Source organism: Bombina bombina, chromosome 3 (genome assembly GCF_027579735.1).
Source record: "Bombina bombina isolate aBomBom1 chromosome 3, aBomBom1.pri, whole genome shotgun sequence".
Classification (NCBI taxonomy): domain Eukaryota; kingdom Metazoa; phylum Chordata; class Amphibia; order Anura; family Bombinatoridae; genus Bombina; species Bombina bombina.
Window position 1 is genome coordinate 466,773,898 of NC_069501.1, and position 21,258 is coordinate 466,795,155.

The 21,258-nt window shown below is 39.3% G+C and overlaps 1 protein-coding gene across 3 annotated transcripts; it reads right to left on the reverse strand.

The window, feature by feature from the left end:
- Positions 1-793: 793 nt before the first annotated feature.
- TAF8 (TATA-box binding protein associated factor 8) lies at positions 794-20,931 on the reverse strand. 3 transcript variants are annotated; one of them, XM_053706731.1, is made up of 9 exons: positions 20,820-20,913; positions 20,629-20,712; positions 17,407-17,563; positions 4,637-4,735; positions 4,485-4,547; positions 4,244-4,368; positions 3,465-3,612; positions 3,079-3,221; positions 794-2,438 (listed from the first exon to the last, which is right to left on the reverse strand). In XM_053706731.1, the coding sequence occupies exons 1-9, from the start codon at positions 20,865-20,867 to the stop codon at positions 2,313-2,315; spliced, it is 993 nt and encodes a 330-aa protein (XP_053562706.1). In that variant the 5' UTR covers positions 20,868-20,913; the 3' UTR covers positions 794-2,312. The 3 variants fall into 3 exon arrangements, with proteins under 3 accessions (XP_053562706.1, XP_053562707.1, XP_053562708.1); XM_053706732.1 differs by lacking the exon at positions 20,629-20,712 and having other exon boundaries at positions 20,820-20,931; XM_053706733.1 differs by lacking the exons at positions 20,629-20,712; positions 20,820-20,913 and adding an exon at positions 20,776-20,791.
- Positions 20,932-21,258: the final 327 nt, after the last annotated feature.

Sequence of the window (21,258 nt, forward strand, 5' to 3'; positions counted from 1 at the left end):
GGCTACGGGTGAAATATATGTGCCACATTTATTTGTGATAGCATTATCCAACTAAAAACAGCAGACGCTTGCTTTTGCGGGCGACGCCGCATATGTAATCTCGCCCCCGATTATTTCACCTGTGCTCTAGTCCAGATATCCTTAAAATCTGGCATGTTAGGGAGGCCTGAGGACAGGTTTGAATATCAGTGATTTCTAAGAAATAAAATAAAGAGCATAGAAAGTGAATGTATCAAATCAGATCCATTCAAAAGACAAGTATACAGCACTCGATCTGGGAAATAATAAATTAAAAAATCGGGGACATGCTCACAGCAAGAGCATGCAATATTTAATAGATAATATACAAGATAAAAAGTTACCCTTTTTATCTTGTATATGTATTATCTATTAAATATTGCATGCTCTCGCTGTGAGCATGTCCCTGCTTTTTGATTATTAAATGCTGTATACTAGTTTTTTGAATGGATCCGATTTGATACATTCACTTTCTATGCTCTTCTCTATTTTACTACTTGTTACTAGTGTGCACCTTCTTGGCTACCATTTACATAGTTTTTATTTAGGGTGAGCATTCCTGTTTGCTGTAGTTTTTTCAGTGATATATAAGAAGTGCAAATCAAAATATGTAATTTTCAAATATATTTTTAATTGCACTTCAGTACTAATGTATCCACTGTCAGTACTAGCAGCATGCCGTACACTGAAGACAATTTGGTTATTCGTTTGCACAATGATTAAATATGAATACTTGCATGTTAGTTTTTAACATCAATGACAGTCAACACCAGAATTTGTTGTTTAAAAAGATAGATAATCCCTTTATTACCCATTCCCCAGTTTTGCATAACCAACAGTTATAATAATACATGTTTTCCCTCTGTTATTACCTTGTATCTAAGCCTCTGCAGACTGCCCCCTTATTTTAGTTCTTTTGACAGACTTGCATTTTAGCCAATTAGTGCTAACTCCTAGGTAACTTCACGTGCGTGAGCTCAATGTTATCTATATGACACACATGAACTAACGCCCTCTAGTGGTGAAAAACCTGTCAAAATGCATTTAGATTAGAGGCGGCCTTCAAGGTCTAAGAAATTAGCATATGAGCCTACCTAGGTTTAGCTTTTAACTAAGAATACCAAAAGAACAAAGCAAAATTGGTGATAAAAGTAAATTGGAAAGTTGTTTAAAATTATATGCTCTATCTGAATCATGAAAGTTTATTTTGGACTTGACTGTTGTCCCTTTAACATCTTCAAAAGGGTTAAAAACAGCCAGAGTTGAACTCCTGGAACAACCCTATTCCACTCCAGATGCATATACTCTAATTAATGGATGTATCTATTTATTTATAGGTTTTTCTCATTGGCTCACCAACTGTATCTTCATCTGAAGTGGCACAGGAGCACAACTTTGACTATGTATGTAACCATTATGCAGTAAAATGAAAGAAATTGTTTAAGAACAAAATGTTCTATCAAATAAATGCATTTCATTTTATACAAGAATGTCCCTCTACATCAGTGTTTCCCAAACACAGTCAGGTTTTCATTACATCTTAAGTAGAGCACAGGTGAAATAATCAGCTCCCCCATCAGTTAATTATTTCACCTATCTAATTAAGATATTATGAAAATCTGGCTTGTTATGGGCCCTGAGGACTGGAGTTGGGTAACACTGCTTTACATGGTTTATGCCCATCACACAGTGCTTATTCTATTTATGCCAATGTGAATGTGCTGTATGGCTTTGTAAAAGTTGCTACGTTTAGGTATGTGATTACTTAAATCAGAGTTTATCACTTCCTTGTATTTTCTGGTCTTGGTTCTTCTGTACTTGTTACAATAAGGCACCATTAGCAATGAGAGGTACTGTATATCCAATACATTCCCACCAACACAAAAAATATCTAGAAAAAGTTCAAGTTTTTTGTTTTATTATGAAATTAAATTATTGATTGTTACTGCACCCCAATCCACTGTTTGGAATGAAAGCAGTGCCCTCTTGCAGTGGAACCATCTCACAATGGAGATCCAATGTTTTGGTGTTCATCAGAGCAATGGCTGCAAAAAAATCCATTTATGTTTAATTGTATATTTACATCTAATGCAAGAAGGATTAAATCTGTATTCCAGTTCACATCCTGCAGCACAGAGTATCCATCGTTAATATTCACAAATTGATGAGAGCTCTTCCCAGGAGTCAGGTCATAAGATGTTGTATGGGACCTGTACAGAAATCTGCTCCATCTTCCGTTATAACAAACTGTCCCTCTGAGAGCCTCCCAAAACCCACACCCTGTTCACAAAATGTCACTTCTTGCGTCTTAACTTGGGTTTTTTCACAGGCCGCAGATAAGGATTGTCTATCAGTGTTTCTTCGCCACATTTAAGGGAATTCTGTTGTAAAACAGAGTTTTCCTTCTCTGCAGACTCGTCCTGAGGAAGCAAAAAAAAATTATTATGGAATGTCCTCAAAAGGTGTTAGAAAGTAGAATACAACAGACAGAAAGGCAATAGTTTGCTGTGATATAATGAGTCAAGAAAAGTGGAATACAGGATCAATGAAGTAAAAGATGAAAAGTGAAAACCTTAAAAAGGGAGTAAAGTAAAATGTGGGAAAATTATGTGTATTAAATATCAGATGTGGAAGAGAAAAAAGTATACATAGAAACAAATGTTTATACAGCAGGTAAGAACCAAAAGGTCAAGCTAGATTACCCATACTTCTTTTTAAAGTTTAACCTTAATTGGTTACAGTATTAGGATAGCATTATGCATAGCCCAGGCAATCTTCAATTGCCTTATAGTCTTTATCCTTACTACCTCTAATGGAAGTTTATTCCATAAAGTGTTTCAGCAAATTCACCTCTTTCCCTTCACTCCAGTTTAGTAGCCCTACTTTGAACCATTTCTAGTGTATGATATTGTCTACTTAACGGTAAAAAATATTTGAATGAGGACTAGTGACATAACATTTCTGCTGCTAGTAGCTCTACTCATACAAAGAAACATTCTACTGAAAATGGAAACAAAAGCATGACTGTTCAATAAAGGTCAAAGTCAGTTGAACTCATACCGCCTGCATGTGCATGGAGAGGTTCTCTGTATCTGTCTGTTCATCCTGCTCTGAAGAATCTGTTTCTTCCACCTGTTGTAGCTCCAGCTCTGACGGAAGAAGAGCGTTCAGATATGGAATGGATTGTGGCCTGGCTGCAATCACTGGCAAACAAAAACAATGAAATATTAAGATTTGGAAGATATTTATGGATCATGATCAAACAGGACAGAGGAGGATGTAGATAGTTCATAGTTGTATAACAGAAAGGATGATTTATAGGAGGAAGCAGAAGTATGGTAGAAGCAATCACCTATAGAAGTGAATGATTATTTTCATGGGAGAAGAGGAAGACAAAAGTTGGAGACGAAATGTGTGACCTTTAGTACTTTAAGAGAAATTCTCACATGGGAAGGTGCTGGTGTCATCCTTGAACAAACTCTGTGTCTCGCCAGTCTTTGCCATAAACCTGGTTAAGGCCCGTTCCACATCTCTACGCTGAGATGCCGCCTTCTCTCGCAGGACCTGGTAACCAACCATTGGTTCCCGACATGTCTAGTGTACACAAAGAATAATGAATTGGTAATATGACAAAAAGTCCAAATACAGAACATTATAATAGTTTCTAGTGTAATAGTAAAATGATGGAATTCTCTTCTACACTTGATCGTAGCCAAAAGGGCGAGAAGCGATATTTTAACTCCTACAATATGGTCAAATACATAGCTGAAGCTGTGCCCCAGTAGCACTCCTGTAAGATTCCACAGCAGGGCACACCTAATGATTAGTGGCTGATGTGACTGCTACTTCTATGGCTGGTGAGCCAATGAAGTGCACATGGCAGCCTAATTTAATTCTGTAAGGGTTACACAAATCGTTAAATACAAATATTTGGCTATTAAATGCCCTAATTAATTAAAAGCATTGTATTATTATGCTAGAATGTATTTTTTAAATACACTGGGGTAGATTCACTAGCAGCATCTCCAGTATATACATTTCCTAAGTTATTGTATGCAGTCCTTTTACTAAGGCACATACACACTTGGATGGGTTCCACTGAGTAAAATGGAAATAGGTGAGACAAGAGAGGCTGAAAAGTTGATTAGAAAAATTACTTCACTGAGCTTTGGCTTTCCCTTTTACTTAATAATATAAGAAGAAAGTTTTCCATTTTGATGCTCACCGGAGTCTTGATGTAAGTGTGTGGATCAGGGAACTCTGGGAGATGGCTTGGAATATGAGCAGGGTGTGGCTTGTTCTGTCCAGCACTCAGAGCCTTTGGAGTTACAGGGTGATTTGTCACAGGTGCTATGGGCATAAGATCCAACTTATATCAATACCAGACACAAATATAAGAAACAACATGGACACACAGGTATATAGTGACATTTTATATGGGTAAATTTATTCAACTTAAGACTTACGTGCAGTTATCACCATCCTCTGGGAGCGTTTGGCATATGCAGGCAAAGTGTCTATGTTGAACCCTACAAAAAAAGGAGCAGACAGATAAACTGACAAATCCATATCATACGTATTTATTTTTTTCTCCAAGGACCATCCTTTGCAGACTAACCCATTTCTATTAATGTCACCACAATATCTGGCAGGGTGGGCTGCGTCCTTGCGGTGTGCTCACAGTATGACTTGGCACTGCGTCCTATCTCTGACAAGTCTGTGGTTGTGAATAAGAAAATAGAAGTTAATTACTAAAATTCACACTTCAGATATATACATATAGAAACAAAATATAAACAAACATTAACCCCCATTAATGACAGAGGACGTACCAGGTACGTCATAGGAAAAAACACCCTTAATGACAATTGACGTACCTGGTACGTCCTCTGTTGTCTGAAGTGCTGAAAGCGATCACGATTGCTTCCAGCTGCTTCCAAGGGATCGTAATCACTGCAATCCCCTATTTTACATACCGATGCAGAAAGGGCCACTCTGTGGCCCTCTCTGCATCGGCCATTGATGCTAACAATTTCGTTGGTGGGTGGGAGCAGCTTTTGTCTATATGGGCATCAGTTGTTTGCCAAAGCGATCTGACATTGTCGGTGGTTATGACCGGAGGGGCGTTTGCGGCCGGGGGGGGCGGGGGCGGCAGCATGCAAATTATGCCGGAAAATTAAAGTAAAAAAAAAAGACCGATGTCGAAGCAGGGGGATATTAGTTCTTTAGTAAGGGATCTGGGAGGGGGAGGGATGTAGATCATTTAGGGGGGCCAGCTACACTACAGAAAACAAGTATTTCATATAAAAAAAAAAAAAAAAAAAAAAAAAAAAAAAACTATTTTGGGGGGCAAATTGGGTACTGGCAGACAGCTGCCAGTACCCAAGATGGCGGCAAATAGGTAGAGGGGGAGGTTTAGAGAGATGTATTGGGGGGGGGGATCAGGGAGGTTGTGGGGTAAGGGGGGATCCATCACTGCAGACTGTATAAAAAAAATAAAAAAATAATAATAAATTATTTTTATTTCAGTACTGGCAGACTTTCTGCCCGTACTTAAGATGGCGGTGACAATTGTGAGGTGGGGGAGGGAAGAGAGCTGTTTGAGGGGGGTCAGGGGGGGATGTGTCAGGTGGGAGGCTGATCTCTACGCTAAAGCTAAAAATTAACCCTACAAGCTACCTAATTAACCCCTTAACTGCTGGGCATATTACAAGTGTGGTGCGCAGCAGTATTTAACGGCCTTATTATTACCAAAAAGCAACACCAAAGCCATATATGTCTGCTATTTCTGAACAAAGGGGATCCCAGAGAAGCATTTACAACCATTTGTGCCATAATTGCACAAGCTGTTTGTAAATAATTTCAGTGAGAAACCTAAAATTGTGAAAAATTTAAGTTTTTTTTTTTATTTGATCGTATTTGGCGGTGAAATGGTGGCATGAAATATACCAAAATGGGCCTAGATCAATACTTTGGGATGTCTTCTAAATATAAATATATACATGTCAAGGGATATTCAGGGATTCCTGAAAGATATCAGTGTTCCAATGTAACTAGCGCTAATTTTGAAAAAAAGTGGTTTGGAAATAGCAAAGTGCTACTTGTATTTATGGCCCTATAACTTGCAAAAAAAGCAAAGAACATGTAAACATTGGATATTTCTAAACTCAGGACAAAATTTAGAAAATATTTAGAATGGGTGTTTTTTGGTGGTTGTAGATGTGTAACAGATTTTGGGGGTCAAAGTTAGAAAAAGTGTGGGTTTTTTTTCAATTTTTTCCTCATATTTTACATTTTTTTATAGTAAATTATAAGATATGATGAAAATAATGGTATCTTTAGAAAGTCCATTTAATGGCGAGAAAAACAGAATTTATGCTTACCTGATAAATTACTTTCTCCAACGGTGTGTCCGGTCCACGGCGTCATCCATTACTTGTGGGAAATATTCTCCCCCACAGGAAAAGGCAAGGAGAGCACACAGCAAGAGCTGTCCATATAGCTCCCCCTCTGGCTCCGCCCCCCCAGTCATTCGACCGACGGTTAGGAGAAAAAGGAGAAACTATAGGGTGCCGTGGTGACTGTAGTGTATAAAGAAAAAAAATTTCAACCTGATTAGGAAACCAGGGCGGGCCGTGGACCGGACACACCGTTGGAGAAAGTAATTTATCAGGTAAGCATAAATTCTGTTTTCTCCAACATTGGTGTGTCCGGTCTACGGCGTCATCCATTACTTGTGGGAACCAATACCAAAGCTTTAGGACACGGATGAAGGGAGGGAGCAAATCAGGTTACCTAAATGGAAGGCACCACGGCTTGCAAAACCTTTCTCCCAAAAATAGCCTCCGAAGAAGCATAAGTATCAAATTTGTAGAATTTGGCAAAAGTGTGCAGAGAGGACCAAGTCGCTGCCTTACATATCTGATCAACAGAAGCCTCGTTCTTGTAGGCCCAAGTGGAAGCCACAGCCCTAGTAGAGTGAGCTGTGATTCGGTCAGGAGGTTGCCGTCCGGCAGTCTCATAAGCCAATCTGATAATGCTTTTCAGCCAGAAAGAGAGAGAGGTAGCAGTAGCTTTTTGACCTCTCCTCTTACCAGAGTAAACGACAAACAAAGATGAGGTTTGTCTAAAATCTTTTGTTGCTTCTAAGTAGAACTTTAAAGCACGAACAACATCTAAATTGTGTAATAAACGTTCCTTCTTTGAAACTGGATTCGGATACAGAGAAGGAACAACTATTTCCTGGTTAATATTATTGTTGTAAACAACTTTTGGAAGAAAACCAGGCTTAGTACGCAAAAAACAACCTTATCTGAATGGAAAACCAGATAGGGTGGATTACATTGCAAAGCAGATAATTCAGAAACTCTTCTAGCAGAAGAAATAGCAACCAAAAACAGAACTTTCCAAGATAATAACTTAATATCTATGGAATGAAAAGGTTCAAACGGAACCCCTTGAAGAACTGAAAGAACTAAATTTAGACTCCAAGGAGGAGTCATGGATCTGTAAACAGGCTTGATTCTAACCAAAGCCTGAACAAAAGCTTGTACATCTGTCACAGCTGCCAGTCGTTTGTGTAACAAGACAGATAAAGCAGAAATCTGTCCTTTTAGAGAACTAGCTGACAACCCTTTATCCAAACCTTCTTGGAGAAAGGAGAGAATCTTTGGAATTTTAATCTTACTCCAGGAGAATCCCTTGGATTCACACAAGCAGATATATTTTTTCCATATTTTATGGTAAATCTTTCTAGTCACAGGTTTTCTGGCTTGGACCAGAGTATCTATCACAGAATTCGAAAACCCACGTTTGGATAAAATCAAGCGTTCAATTTCCAAGCAGTCAGCTGCAGAGAAACTAGATTTGGATGTTCGAATGGACCTTGTACTAGAAGATCCTGTCTCAAAGGTATCTTCCATGGTGGAGCCGATGACATATTCACCAGGTCTGCATACCAAGTCCTGCATGGCCACGCAGGAGCTATCAGAATCACAGAGGCCTTCTCCTGTTTGATCCTGGCTATGAGCCTGGGAAGGAGAGGAAACGGTGGAAACACATACGCTAGGTTGAACGACCAAGGCGCCACTAATGCATCCACTAGATTCGCCTTGGGATCCCTGGATCTGGACCCGTAGCAAGGAATCTTGAAGTTCTGACGGGACGCCATTAGATCCATGTCTGGAATGCCCCATAATTGGGTTAACTGAGCAAAGACCTCCGGGTGGAGTTGTCTACTCCTGGGATGTGAATAGCAGATAGATGGCAGGAGTGATTCTCTGCCCATTGGATAATCTTGGTTACTTCCTTCATCGCTAGGGAACTCTTTGTTCCCCCCTGATGATTGATGTACGCAACAGTCGTTATGTTGTCCGACTGAAATCTTATGAACCTGGCTTCCGCTAGCTGAGGCCAAGCCAGGAGCGCATAGAATATTGCTCTTAGTTCCAAAATGTTTATCGGGAGAAGCGACTCTTCCCGAGACCATAGGCCTTGAGCTTTCAGGGAGTCCTAGACCGCGCCCCACCCCAAGAGGCTGGCGTCGGTCGTGACGATGATCCACTCCGGTCTGCGGAAACTCATTCCCTGAGACAGGTGATCCTGGGTCAACCACCAGAGAAGTGAGTCCCTGGTTACCTGGTCTACTTGAATTTGGGGAGACAAGTCTGTATAGTCCCCATTCCACTGATTGAGCATGCACAGCTGTAATGGTCTTAGATGAATTCGAGCAAAAGGAACCACGTCCATTGCTGCGACCATTAGTCCTATTACTTCCATGCACTGAGCTATGGAGGGTTGAGGAATAGAATGAAGAACTCGACAAACGTTTAGAAGCTTTAGCTTTCTGACTTCTGTCAGGAAGATCTTCATTTCCACAGAATCTATTATTGTTCCCATAAAAGGAACCCTTGTGGACGGTGACAGTGAACTCTTTTCTATGTTCACCTTCCACCCGTGAGATCTGAGAAAAGCCAACACAATGTCTGTGTGGGCCCTTGCTTTGGAAAGAGACGACGCTTGGATTAGGATGTCGTCTAGATAAGGTGCTACAGCGATGCCCCTCGGCCTTAGGACCGCTAGAAGGGACCCTAGCACCTTTGTGAAAATTCTGGGAGCGGTGGCTAAACCGAATGGAAGAGCCACGAACTGGTAATGTTTGTCCAGAAAGGCGAACCTCAGGAACTGATGATGAGTTTTGTGGATTGGAATATGCAGATACGCATCCTTTAGATCCACGGTAGTCAAATATTGACCCTGCTGGATTGTTGGCAAAATTGTCCGAAGGGTTTCCATTTTGAAGGATGGAACTCTGAGGAACTTGTTTAATATCTTTAAATCCAGAATTGGCCTGAAAGTTCCCTCTTTTTTGGGAACCACAAACAGGTTTGAGTAAAAACCTAGACCTTGTTCCCCGGAGGGGACTGGGTTTATCACTCCCATCTTTGATAGGTCTCTTACACAATGTAAGAATGCCTGTTTCTTTATCTGGTCTGAAGATAAGCGAGACAGGTGGAATCTTCCCTTTGGAGGAAGTCCCTTGAACTCTAGTAGGTATCCCTTGGAGACTATTTCTAGTGCCCAGGGATCCGGAACATCTCTTGCCCAAGCCTGAGCGAAGAGAGATAGTCTGCCCCCTACCAGATCCGGTCCCGGATCGGGGGCTACCCCTTCATGCTGTCTTGGTAGCAGCAGCAGGTTTCTTGGTCTGTTTACCCTTGTTCCAGCCTTGCATGGGCTTCCAAGCGGGTTTGGGCTGGGCCGCATTACCTTCTTGTCTAGCGGCAGTGGAGTTATTAGCCGGTCCGTTCCTGAAATTGCGAAAGGAACGAAAATTAGACTTGTTCTTAGCCTTAAAAGGCCTATCCTGTGGGAGGGCATGGCCCTTACCCCCAGTGATGTCTGAAATAATTTCCTTCAATTCCGGCCCAAAAAGGGTCTTACCCTTGAAAGGAATATTAAGTAACTTAGTCTTGGACGACATCTGCAGACCAGGATTTTAGCCAAAGCGCCCTCCGCGCTACTATAGCAAAACCTGAGTTTTTCGCCGCCAATTTCGTTATTTGAAAGGCGGCATCCAATATAAAGGAATTAGCTAATTTTAATGCGTGAATTCTGTCCATGACTTCTTCATAGGAAGTCTCTTTCTGGAGCGACCTTTCTAGTTCCTCGAACCAAAAGGACGCCGCTGAAGTGACAGTAATAACACACGTAGCTGGTTGAAGGATGAACCCTTGCTGAACAAAAATCTTTTTAAGCAATCCTTCCAATTTTTTATCCATAGGAACTTTGAAAGCGCAGCTGTCCTCTATAGGAATAGTGGTGCGCTTCGCTAGTGTTGAAACAGCTCCCTCAACCTTCGGGACCGTCTGCCATGCGTCCCTTCTAGGGTCTACTATGGGAAACATTTTCTTAAATATAGGAGGTGGGGCAAAGGGTACACCTGGCTTCTCCCACTTCTTTTCCACTATGTTCGCTACCCTTTTGGGTATTGGAAAAGCGTCGCCGTGCACTGGGACCTCTAAAAATGTGTCCAATTTGCACAACTTCTCTGGTACTACCATAGAATCACAGTCATCCAGAGTAGCTATTACCTCCTTTAGCAAAGCGCAGAGATGTTCTAGCTTAAACTTAAATGCTACTATATCAGGTTCTGCCTGTTGAGAAATTTTTCCTGAGTCTGAAATTTCACCCTCACACAGCCCTTCCCTCACAGCCAATTCCGATTGATGTGAGGGTAAAATAGATAAAGCATCGTCAGCGTCTGATTGTTCATCCCTTTTATCTGTATTTAAAGCTTTCTCTGAAATGCTGGCAGTTTGGATAAAAGATTTGCTATAGAATTATCCACTACTGCCGTTAATTGTTGCATAGAAATAAGCACTGGCACGCTAGGTTTCGCCTGCGCGGGCAAAGCTGGTGTAGACACAGAAGGAGAGGATGTAGAACTATCCCCACTACCTTCATTAGATAAATCATCTTGGGCAACATTATGAAATGTAAGAGCTGTCCTCATTTTTTTTGGACGCTATGGCACAATTATCACAAACACTCGAAGGGGGAACCACATTTGTCTCTACACACACAGAACATAGGTTATCTGATGGCACAGACATGTTAAACAGATTTAGGCAGGCAAACAATGCAATAAAAACGATTTTAAACAAAAACGTTACTGTCTCTTTAAATAATAAAATGACACACTTTATTTCTGAATGTTCAAAAAACTATGAAGGCAATATCCGATTTTTCTGAAATTTGGACCCCAGTGTCTTAATGCTTAGAAAGTATTGCACAGCAAATATGGAGACTCTAGCTCTTAAAACAAGCAAACCGGAGCTAATTGTTGGATTTAACCGTTTTTATACACCACAATCCCTGCTACAGCATTGCTGCAACTTTTACCTTTCTTAGGGGTCATCATCCACAGAAATAAGCCTTCTGGAGTCACAGGACCCTCTCACATGGAACTGCATGCACTGCCTTGAAATTAACTGAAGTGCCAAAATGAGGCTTCCTCCCTCAGCACACTAGAGTGAAGGGGCCTTCCTGACTAGATTTAGGTGTCTAAAGCAAGCCAGATCAATAAAAAACGTCCCCAAGTGTATATGAGCTTATAAAACATTTCAATTGCCATCATATTGTAATAAAAAACAATCGATTTGGCCCCTGACAGTGTCTACCAGCATAAAAATAAAAAAGGGGAAGCCTGTTATCTTTTTTGCTGAGGTGAAAGAAAAATGGCTTACCGTTTTCCCTGAGGGGAAAAATGACTCATCTAGCATTAGCCTGTGTTGTTAGAAGGAGACTAGTCATACCTGAAGCAGATGAGTCTGCAAACTGTTACCCCCAACTGAAGTTCTCTGGTTTCAACAGTCCTGCGTGGTAACAGAAATGGATTTTAGTTACTTGTGCTAAAATCATAGCCCTCTTAAACAGAAATCTTCATCACTTTTCTGTTGTAGAGTAAATAGTACAAGCCAGCACTATTTTAAAATAACAAACTCTTGATAGAAGAATAAAAAACTACAACTAACACCACAAACTCCTCACCATCCCCGTGGAGATGCTACTTGTTCAGAGCGGCAAGGAGAATGACTGGGGGGGGCGGAGCCAGAGGGGGAGCTATATGGACAGCTCTTGCTGTGTGCTCTCCTTGCCTTTCCCTGTGGGGGAGAATATTTCCCACAAGTAATGGATGACGCCGTGGACCGGACACACCAAAGTTGGAGAAAACGGTATATAATATGTGTGGGAACAGTAAATGAGTAAGAGGAAAATTACATCTAAACACAAACACTGCAGAAATGTAAAAATAGCCATTGTCATTAAGGGTAAGAAAATTGAAAAATGGTCCGGTCATTAAGGGGTTAAATGATAATTTATTTAGAAGTATAGTTTACTTTTCAGCTGGCAGTATATCTACAATTTGGTTGGATAATTACCCTTTTTATTTTTTTAGACACTTGAAATTTAGTTACAATGACATGAGAATGTGAGGACAGCTCCTAAGCCAATCTCATTTGATGATGAAGCAAGTGTTTTTGTGTGTGTGTCTATATGATGCGCCTGAGAGGAAGACCACTGTCCTCTGTTGCAGTCAGTGACCTCATCCTATGCCCCCCATAATGTATTTAAAAAAAAAAAAAATAATAATAATTGTTGGATAACGTTATAATCTAGGAGACTAAATCTAAGACCAGTTACATGCACATTACAATTGACTGTGTGACTGCAGAAAGCCTTTGATTCATAGATCTCCAATCACTAACCCTAAGATAGAAAGGGACATGAAACCCCAAATATTTCTTTAAAACAATTTTTTTTAAAAGTTTCTAATTTACTTCTATTATCAAATTTGCTTAGTTCTCATGTTATTCTTTGTTGAAGAGATAGCTAAATGATTAGTGTGCATCATGATTTTCACCACTCCAGTTAAAGGGAAATTAACTTCACCAACACTGTCAGCATTTTTCTCAAAACCACAGGATATGTCTTGCTTATTAAAACCAAAATGCTTTGTTCAGCCAATGTAAAACAATGAACAGGCAGAGCTGGGGACATTCGGTGCCCTAGGATCAAGGTTAAATGTAATTCAGATTTGTCACTTTCCTTTTGGAAAGTTTAAAATGTGTTTCTTAGTGAAACATAAACATGCAAAGGGAAAATGTTCTAATGTGCATTTTATTGCTGCACTATTGCTTGCATATAACTGTTTAAACACAGTTAAAAGTCAGCTCCAGAGCAGCAAAGCACTACTGGTAGCTAGTTGAACACATCAGGTGAGCCAATGACAAGAGGCATATGTGGGTTGCCACCAATCACCAGCTAGCTCCCAGCAGTGCATTACTGATCCTGAGCCTACCTAGGTATGCTTTTTCAGCAACCGATAACAAGTGGACAAAGTCAATTTGAAATGTTATACTCTATATCAACAATGAAAGTTTAATTTTGACTATCACTATCCATTATTAAAAAAAACATAATAGAAAAAGTAGGTCTATCACAAATCAATCCATTATTTCAAGCTTGCTGAAGATAAATAATATACAAATTTAGCCAGCCTTAAAGAGAGATATAAAACCCTAAATTTGTATTTTCTAATTCAGACAACATGCAATTTAAAAAAAAAAAAAAAGTTTACAATTGAACAATACAAAAAACAGATAATAATGTGAATAAAGCACTCTTATTAATCAAAAGGAAAAAAAAACTTTATTCACAAAAATACAAACCTCAAATTGTCACAGCAGACATATATAAAGAAGTATCAAAAGGCAAATCTGTCAAAGGCATAATAGCAAGATAGATTAAAACCCCATCAACGTATAAAGATGTCATAGTACCCATGCAGCTACAGTACTAGTAACACCCTACTGACCGCAGACCTCAGATAAGAAGACATGTGGTCAGTATAGGATCTATGCTTTCCTGTACTGTAGGAAAATAGCAGGGCAATGGCATGCAGTAAGTCACACAGAGCACAGGCTGCAATATATAGTAGAGAGAGAGCATAAAAACTGAAACATGGCTGTAAAATACAAACTCAGCAAAGTGTGTAGAAGTTCATAGCAAGCACAAACACATCATCTTGACAAAGGGTTGAATAAAGCAAAGAGCAGGAGTAACATAAACGGCATGGCCTCACAGGTCCGGTGCTAGCAATAGTGCTACTACTACACTGGCATGAACTCCAACCAGTTACCAAGTCCATGCAGAACGCTGAGGTGTCAAGACACTGCCACTTCTCAAACCGCAAATGCTTTCTCTGTTTTTGTCGCTGAAGCGCTATAAGTTGTGTTTCTCACTCGCTGTCGTGTCACATGATGACATTGTGTAACAGCCAACACACGTTTCACCACTCACAAATAATGCGTCAGTCCTGACAAAGTCCCAGTTATGCAGTATCTGTGGTGGGTGAAACGCGCGTTGGATATTGGACGATATTTCTTTGACACAGCAGTGAATGAGAAACACAGCTTATGGTGCTTTAGCGGATCGGTGGGGCCGTAGCGTTGATGTTACTCCACCACTTTGCTTTATTTAATCCTTTGGAAACATGTTGCATTTGTGCTTGCTTTGAACTTGTACACACTATGCTGAGTTTGTATTTCAGTCTACAGCCACATTTCCATTTTTATACTCTATATATTGCAGCCTGTGCTCTGTGTGACTTACTGCATGCCTTGTCACTGCTATTTTCCTACAGTACAGGATAGCATAGATCCCAACATTATACTGAGCAGACTTCTTCTGGTGAGGTCTGTGGTCACTAGGGTGTTGCTAGTCCTGTAGCTGTACGGGTACTATAACATCTTTATACGCGGATGTAGTTTATTCTATCTTGCTATTACACCTTTTAACAGAGTTACCGTTTGATAATATATACTTTTCATATGTTTCTATGCTGTGACAATTTGTTGTTTGTATTTTTGTGAATAAAAATTCCTTTTGGGGGGCAGGTCCGGACCAGCGTCTAAGATGGCCACTTTCTTAGGAGCTCTACTCTTAAGATTTACAATCTGTCAGGAAATCTGAATTATTTTAAACCATCCAGTGCAGATTTCTACCCCCCGGGCAACCAGGCACGCAGAGATCATTTTACCATCTAGCTAAACATCATTACAATGGAGGACTTTAACAATGACGTACGAGCCCTTCTAGCTGCATTTGAAAGACAGATGCTAAGCCAACTTCACAGCCGGACAATCTCGATAAAGTCTGCCTCTAAGCATGAGGATATATCCACTACAAATATGGCGGAGACGGAGGAGTCGGCCGACGTCCCATCCCTATTAACTATCGAAAACAGTACCCATCTTCATGAACTGCAACAATTCCTTTACACCCTTCTTCTCTTACATCCCGGAGGATGTGGCCAGCCTCGGGGAGAGAGAAAAAAAAAAAAAGTATAATTGTTGACTCTTAAAGGGCATTCTTTTTGAGGTGGCACAGAAAAGCAGGCCCCAGTCCCCAGTCTATAATAACCACAAGAATGACACCTCAGTTTCCTATGGTTTCCACTCAAGCGGGCTGAATGGTCTTTCTGACGGATTACCTGGCGGGAAACATAAGCCTACCCTCCGCAACATATCAGAATCCTCAGTATCTCCACTCAAAATTACCCAACAGAGCATACAACCTATTCTGTATTTGAGACTAGTGCGAGTATCGAAGTCTGGAGCTTGACCTTTACCTGCTGTCTGCGCAGTTTATCCATTGTCTAGTCTGCTAGTAGCCTTTGTGTGTTTCTGGAGACGCTGCAGCCACAAACGTCTGACAGCAGGCTATTCAGACACTCTTGCTGAGTTCATCCCTTAGGATCCACAGTTAAGACCTCTGTTTACTACTTTTATATTTTGTGACACTGGTTGCAGAGATCCAACCTTTATAAAAGATAAGTGGACGGTACCCTGATGGGTTCCCTGCTCGTCTTCACTGTTGATAACTATTCTGACCATTACTGACTTAGGCTCTGGGTCTCATCAATAAAACTAACTAATGTTCTAAAATGTTGTTCCTTTGATAATGTTTCTTCAATACGGTGGGGAAAAGATAGCAGGCTTGTCATTTTAGTTTAAAGTATACCTGACTGCATTTTGAACTATATAATGTGCCCTCAATAATCCTACTTGATAGCGGCTGAATTTTTACTCTAAAAAATGTTAAGTCTTACGATAATTAATGATACCTCATGCTAGAGCTACTGGGTATTTAGCCTTATCCCTTACTGATCTCATTTGAGAGACCATTACAAATGTACTTAGTAGCAATTCGTTACTCAGTTAATACCTTTGTAGTAGATTACATAACCATTACAGAGGGCATGATTTAAGTGTCCACTTAGCTTGCACTTAATATGCTGCCTAGATTTCTCACATATCTTCCCACCTAACTCAATAACTACTATACTTCTACATATTGTTTTACAAGAGCACGGTAATTGGTGTGTATAGCTGCAACCTATTTTCTATTTGGTTATCTTTGTGTGATAACAATGTATAACTTATTTCTATGTCATTAATGTTAAAGGACGAATCTTTTATGTTAAATTTACTCACAACCTCAATAAAAGCTTAAAATTAAAAATTAAAATCCCTCTTGATTAATAGGAGTGCTGAATTCCCTTAATGTTATAGGACCGGTGTATTATGAGCTGTCTTCTTTTCTTGTATTGTTCAATTGTACTCTTAGGGGTCTGCATCATTTTCACTTCATGTATGAAAACAATTAGAGATATTTAAGGTGGGGTCACATCTACTAAAATGTTTACCCCTCTCTCTTCAGCACCCAGTATATAATTAAAAAAAGTTTACAATTTACTTTTATTGTCAAACTTGCTTTGTTCTCTTGGTATTCTGTCTTTTGTTGTTTTTTTAAAGCATACCTAGTAAACATTGTTGTCATTCAGTGCTCCCGCAAATGTATAACATTGTTAAAAGTATTCTTCCAAAACTATTGCCATATAGTTCTGCAGACACGTGCACACTCCTTATTCTGCCTACCAGCATTACAGAAAGGACACTGCTCTATCTGACTCATGACAGAAAAAATGAGTTCCATGTCACTTTAAAGGGACTTGAATCACAATTTTTTTTTTCCCCATTCATGTTTCAGACAGAGAATGCATTTTTTTAAAAGTTGTTCTTGCTCATGTATAACATTCTTGCAAAACTGCTGCAATATAGTGCTGCTCTGTGCTTTTCTTCCAGCTTTTCAACAAAAGTATAAAAAAAGAAAGAAAATTTGATGGGAGAAATAATTCGGAAAGTTGCTTAAAACTGAATGCTCTATATGAATCATGAAAGTCAAATGTGGGGTTTCATGTCCCTTTAAGACTTTATACTAGCACTGTTCATACTAGAGTGACAATATCACTCAACCACTCACAGCTCTGTAACATTTCCGTAAGGGTCTCCACAGCAGCCTTCTCTGAACTCTCAAATCCGGCCTCTGTGAGCAGGGAGCTTACTACAACCTGCAATGTGCGCCTCCGTGCCAGGTAATAATTATCAGCAGGAGTAGAGGATCCACGTGAACATGATTTCTGGGGGTAGAAAAGCAGGTCATTATTTGAGATATTCAACACACACATCTCATAAAAAATGTTATAGTAAAAAGGAATACTGAACCCAAACTTTTTCTTTCGTGGTTCAGATAGAGCATGCAATTTTAAGCAACTTTTTAATTTACTCCTATTATTATTAATAATTTTTTTCGTTCTCTTGCTATCTTTATTTGAAAAAAAAAATTACAGTACCCTGGACAGCACTTATTTATTGGTGGATGAATGTAGCCACCAATCAGCAAGAACAACCCAGGTTTTTCACCAAAAATGGGCCGGCATCTAAACTTACATTCTTGCTTTTCAAATAAAGATACCAAGAGAATGAAAAACATTTGCTAATAGGAGTAAATTAGAAAGTTGCTTAAAATTCCATACTCTATCTGAATCACAAAAGAAAAAATTTGGGTTCAGTGTCCCTTTAAAAAGTATGAAAACCTGAGTTTGAATAGTTTTTCATGCAACCTAGTAATGAACAAATGGTGACCGTTGTGTGCTACTCGTCTGGACCCAATACTTTCCTGGTAATAGGTTTTCTAATTTGTTCCAAAGAACATAATTCCACAACGTTATCATTTATATTCCAGACATACAGTGGCTTTAAAGGAACATGAAACTAATTTTTTTTCTTACCCGATTCAGATAGAGCACATCATTTTAAGCAACTTTCCAAATGACTTTTCTTAGCTAATTTGTTTAATTCTATTGGTATCCTTTGTTTAAAAAAAAAAAAAAAAATGTACCTAGGTAGGCTCAAGATCAGCATTACACTACCGATTGGTGGCTGTAAAATATATACATACACACACACTTATATATATATATATATATATACACACACACATACATATACACACACACCTCTTGTCATTGGCTCTCTAATGTGTTCAGCTCGCTCCCAGTAGTGCACTGTTGTTCCCATCAACAAAGCATACCAAAAGAATAAAGCAAAGTTTATAACAGAAATAAATGTAAAAGGTTTAAAATTGTATGCTGTATCTGAATCACGAAAGACAATGTTTGGGTTTCATGTCCCTTTAAGAAAATGTTGCTGTTGGTCAGAATAAGGATTAAAAGTATACCATTTAGATTTTTAGAGGCAGATGTAAATCACTGAATTCTAACATTAGGCTACAGCTGTATGAGGCTCTCAGTGAAAAAGGAACAAGGTGGCACTTTGGACACATCTTTTTCTTTTTCCTCCAATGCTATTGCATTTGTATTGCATCGAATTTAACATATTCTATACATGAATTAGTTAAGTTCTATATTTTGTTTCTGTAAAAGAACACTGGATCCATAAGGGTCTAGTTGTGTTTATGTCAAAATATTTTGGATGTAGATATTCCTGTATATATTATACATGAACTCTGAAGATCTAGATGTTTTTCTGTGAAGAAGCAAAAGCTGGATCTGGTAGTGTTATAAAGCAATATATCAGTGACTATGTGTATTTGTGTGAGACATAGATCCATATAGATTATGGTGTTTTATATGGGAAAGGAGTCTTGGGTGACTGTGTGTAAAATAGACAGGAATTCAGACGTTCCAATCTTATATTTTTAAAAAAAAAAAAAAAAAAAAAAAAAAAAAAAATTACCTTTGAATCTTGACAGCCGCTCCAGCTTCCTCCGCCCGTCGCAAGCCTCTTCCTGGGTCTAAAATTATGAATCTGGCTTCCTGCAATAACGGCGTTGAATCAGACACTGATTCCCCCGGGGGTGAAGGCGTGATTGGCAGATGACCGATCCATTATTTCTGACGTCAGAAATGGCTTGCGACAACCGGAGGAAGCTGGAGCAGCTGTCAAGTTTAAAAAGTAAAAAAAAAAAAAATTCACAACAGGAGGGAAATGTAAATTTTGATGAATTAAAATCTGGGCACTTTAGCATCAAAATTTACATTCACTTTAAAGTCTTACCTAAGATTAAGCTGTAAATATCCCCTGGCACCCCTTTCTATATCATGCAGCAGTAACACTAAAAAGGTTATTTTAAAATGAATATTGTGTCTGGCCACTTTGAAATGGCTTCCTAGCTCCACCCACTGATTACATCATGATCTGGGCTGCATTAAAGGGACATTAAACCCCAAAAAATTCTTTCATAATTCAGACAGAGAATACAATTTTAAACATTCCAATTTGCTTCATTCTTTAGATTTCCTTAGTTAAAGAAATAGCAATGCACACGGGGGAGCCAATCACAAGCTACTGATCCTATCTAGATATGCTTTTCAGGAAAGAATAATCAAGAATGAAGCAAATTAGATAATAGAAGTAAATTAGAAAGTTGTTTAAAATGGTATTCTCTATCTGAATCATGAAAGAAAAAAAAATTGGGTTTAATGTCCCTTTAAAGACTCACTAGTTGGATTCAACAGCCTGTCAATGCTATTCAGCAGAGTGCCTAGATGCAGCCCAGTTTGTGACGTCATCAGTAGGCGGAGCTTGGCAGCCATTTCAAAGTAGTCAGAAACAATATTCATTTTTAAATAACTTTTTTACTGTTCCTGCTGCATGATATAATAAAGGGGTGCAGGAGGCTATTTGGAGCTTAATATAAGGTAAGGCTTTAAGATGACGAAGATGTAGACTGTCCCTTTAAAATGTTTACAAATAGCTCCTTAGTCTTTATATTGGCATTTGAAATAGCCGATTTAGACTTTAGTATCCCTACCTATACTGAAAGTTTCTATACCTAGGTATAGGCTATTGATAAACTATGTAAACACAGGCAGCAAAAGAAATTAAACTCCTAGTGGGAGGTGGAAGGGATAAAGATCTAAAATGTTCATTTTCAATTGTTCTTTCTAAGTATCCTACACAGATTAAGAGAGGGAAGAGCAAACCCAGCTATTTAATTTGCAAAAATAAGCATAAACGAGTGATTTCTCATACATTTTATACTCTACAGCTGGTATAACAAGTCATTGGAAACACATTCAGGAAAAAACATTTTTTACAGTTACTGTCCCTTTAAGGGGTTAAACATGTATCCGATTAAAAGCTAAAAGATCAGCAATGAAAAGGTTAACCACCACTGAACCTGCCAATCAGATATGGGCATGTTGGCCACGTGATTCAACCCCACATCGCCCTGTATTCCACAAGTACGGAAGCTGCTACGTATCTAAGATAAAGGAGAGTTTAGTTTAAGGAAAGAGGATCCCATTATAACAAAAAAAACCTTAACTAGCACCCAGATGTCCTCCGAGTTGTTCTACGGTCTATAGTTACCGTTCCACTGCTAGCAGATGCCGTCACAGCCACAGAAGTCTCCGCCATCTTAGACCCTGAGTGCGCACAAGTGGCATGCTGGGAAATGTAGTCCAAACTAGATCAATCATTTACAGATGTTACAGGAAATTGTGCTTCTGAGCTAAGCAGGAGGCAGCAGCCACGTGACGTCACAGGCTACTCGTATTAATTGTTTAGTCCTGAGCTTTTGCTGCTTGGAGACTGCATTTGATTGACAAGTGAGATACGGTGAAATGATTGGTGTCTTCAGTTTACAATACAATTACAGTACACGTAAATTAGCATCATGTTTGCTCTTGTGTCTTTTTTCCTTCCCCCAGCTACTAGCTATGACATAAATATTGTGCTTGTTCTGTTTTTTCTACTACTCTCTCTTTACCTTCCGTATTATCTTGTTACTCTCACTTTTCTCAGCACC

Excerpts from the sequence above, each read along its gene's own strand:
- TAF8 (XM_053706731.1), bottom strand. The coding sequence starts at position 20,867 with ATGGCGGAGACTTCTGTGGCTGTGACGGCATCTGCTAGCAGTGGAACG. Across the intron at positions 20,713-20,819 it reads CATCTGCTAGCAGTGGAACG|ATACGTAGCAGCTTCCGTAC; the intron begins GTAACTATAGAC and ends CCTTTATCTTAG. Across the intron at positions 17,564-20,628 it reads TGCCCATATCTGATTGGCAG|AAATCATGTTCACGTGGATC; the intron begins GTTCAGTGGTGG and ends TTCTACCCCCAG.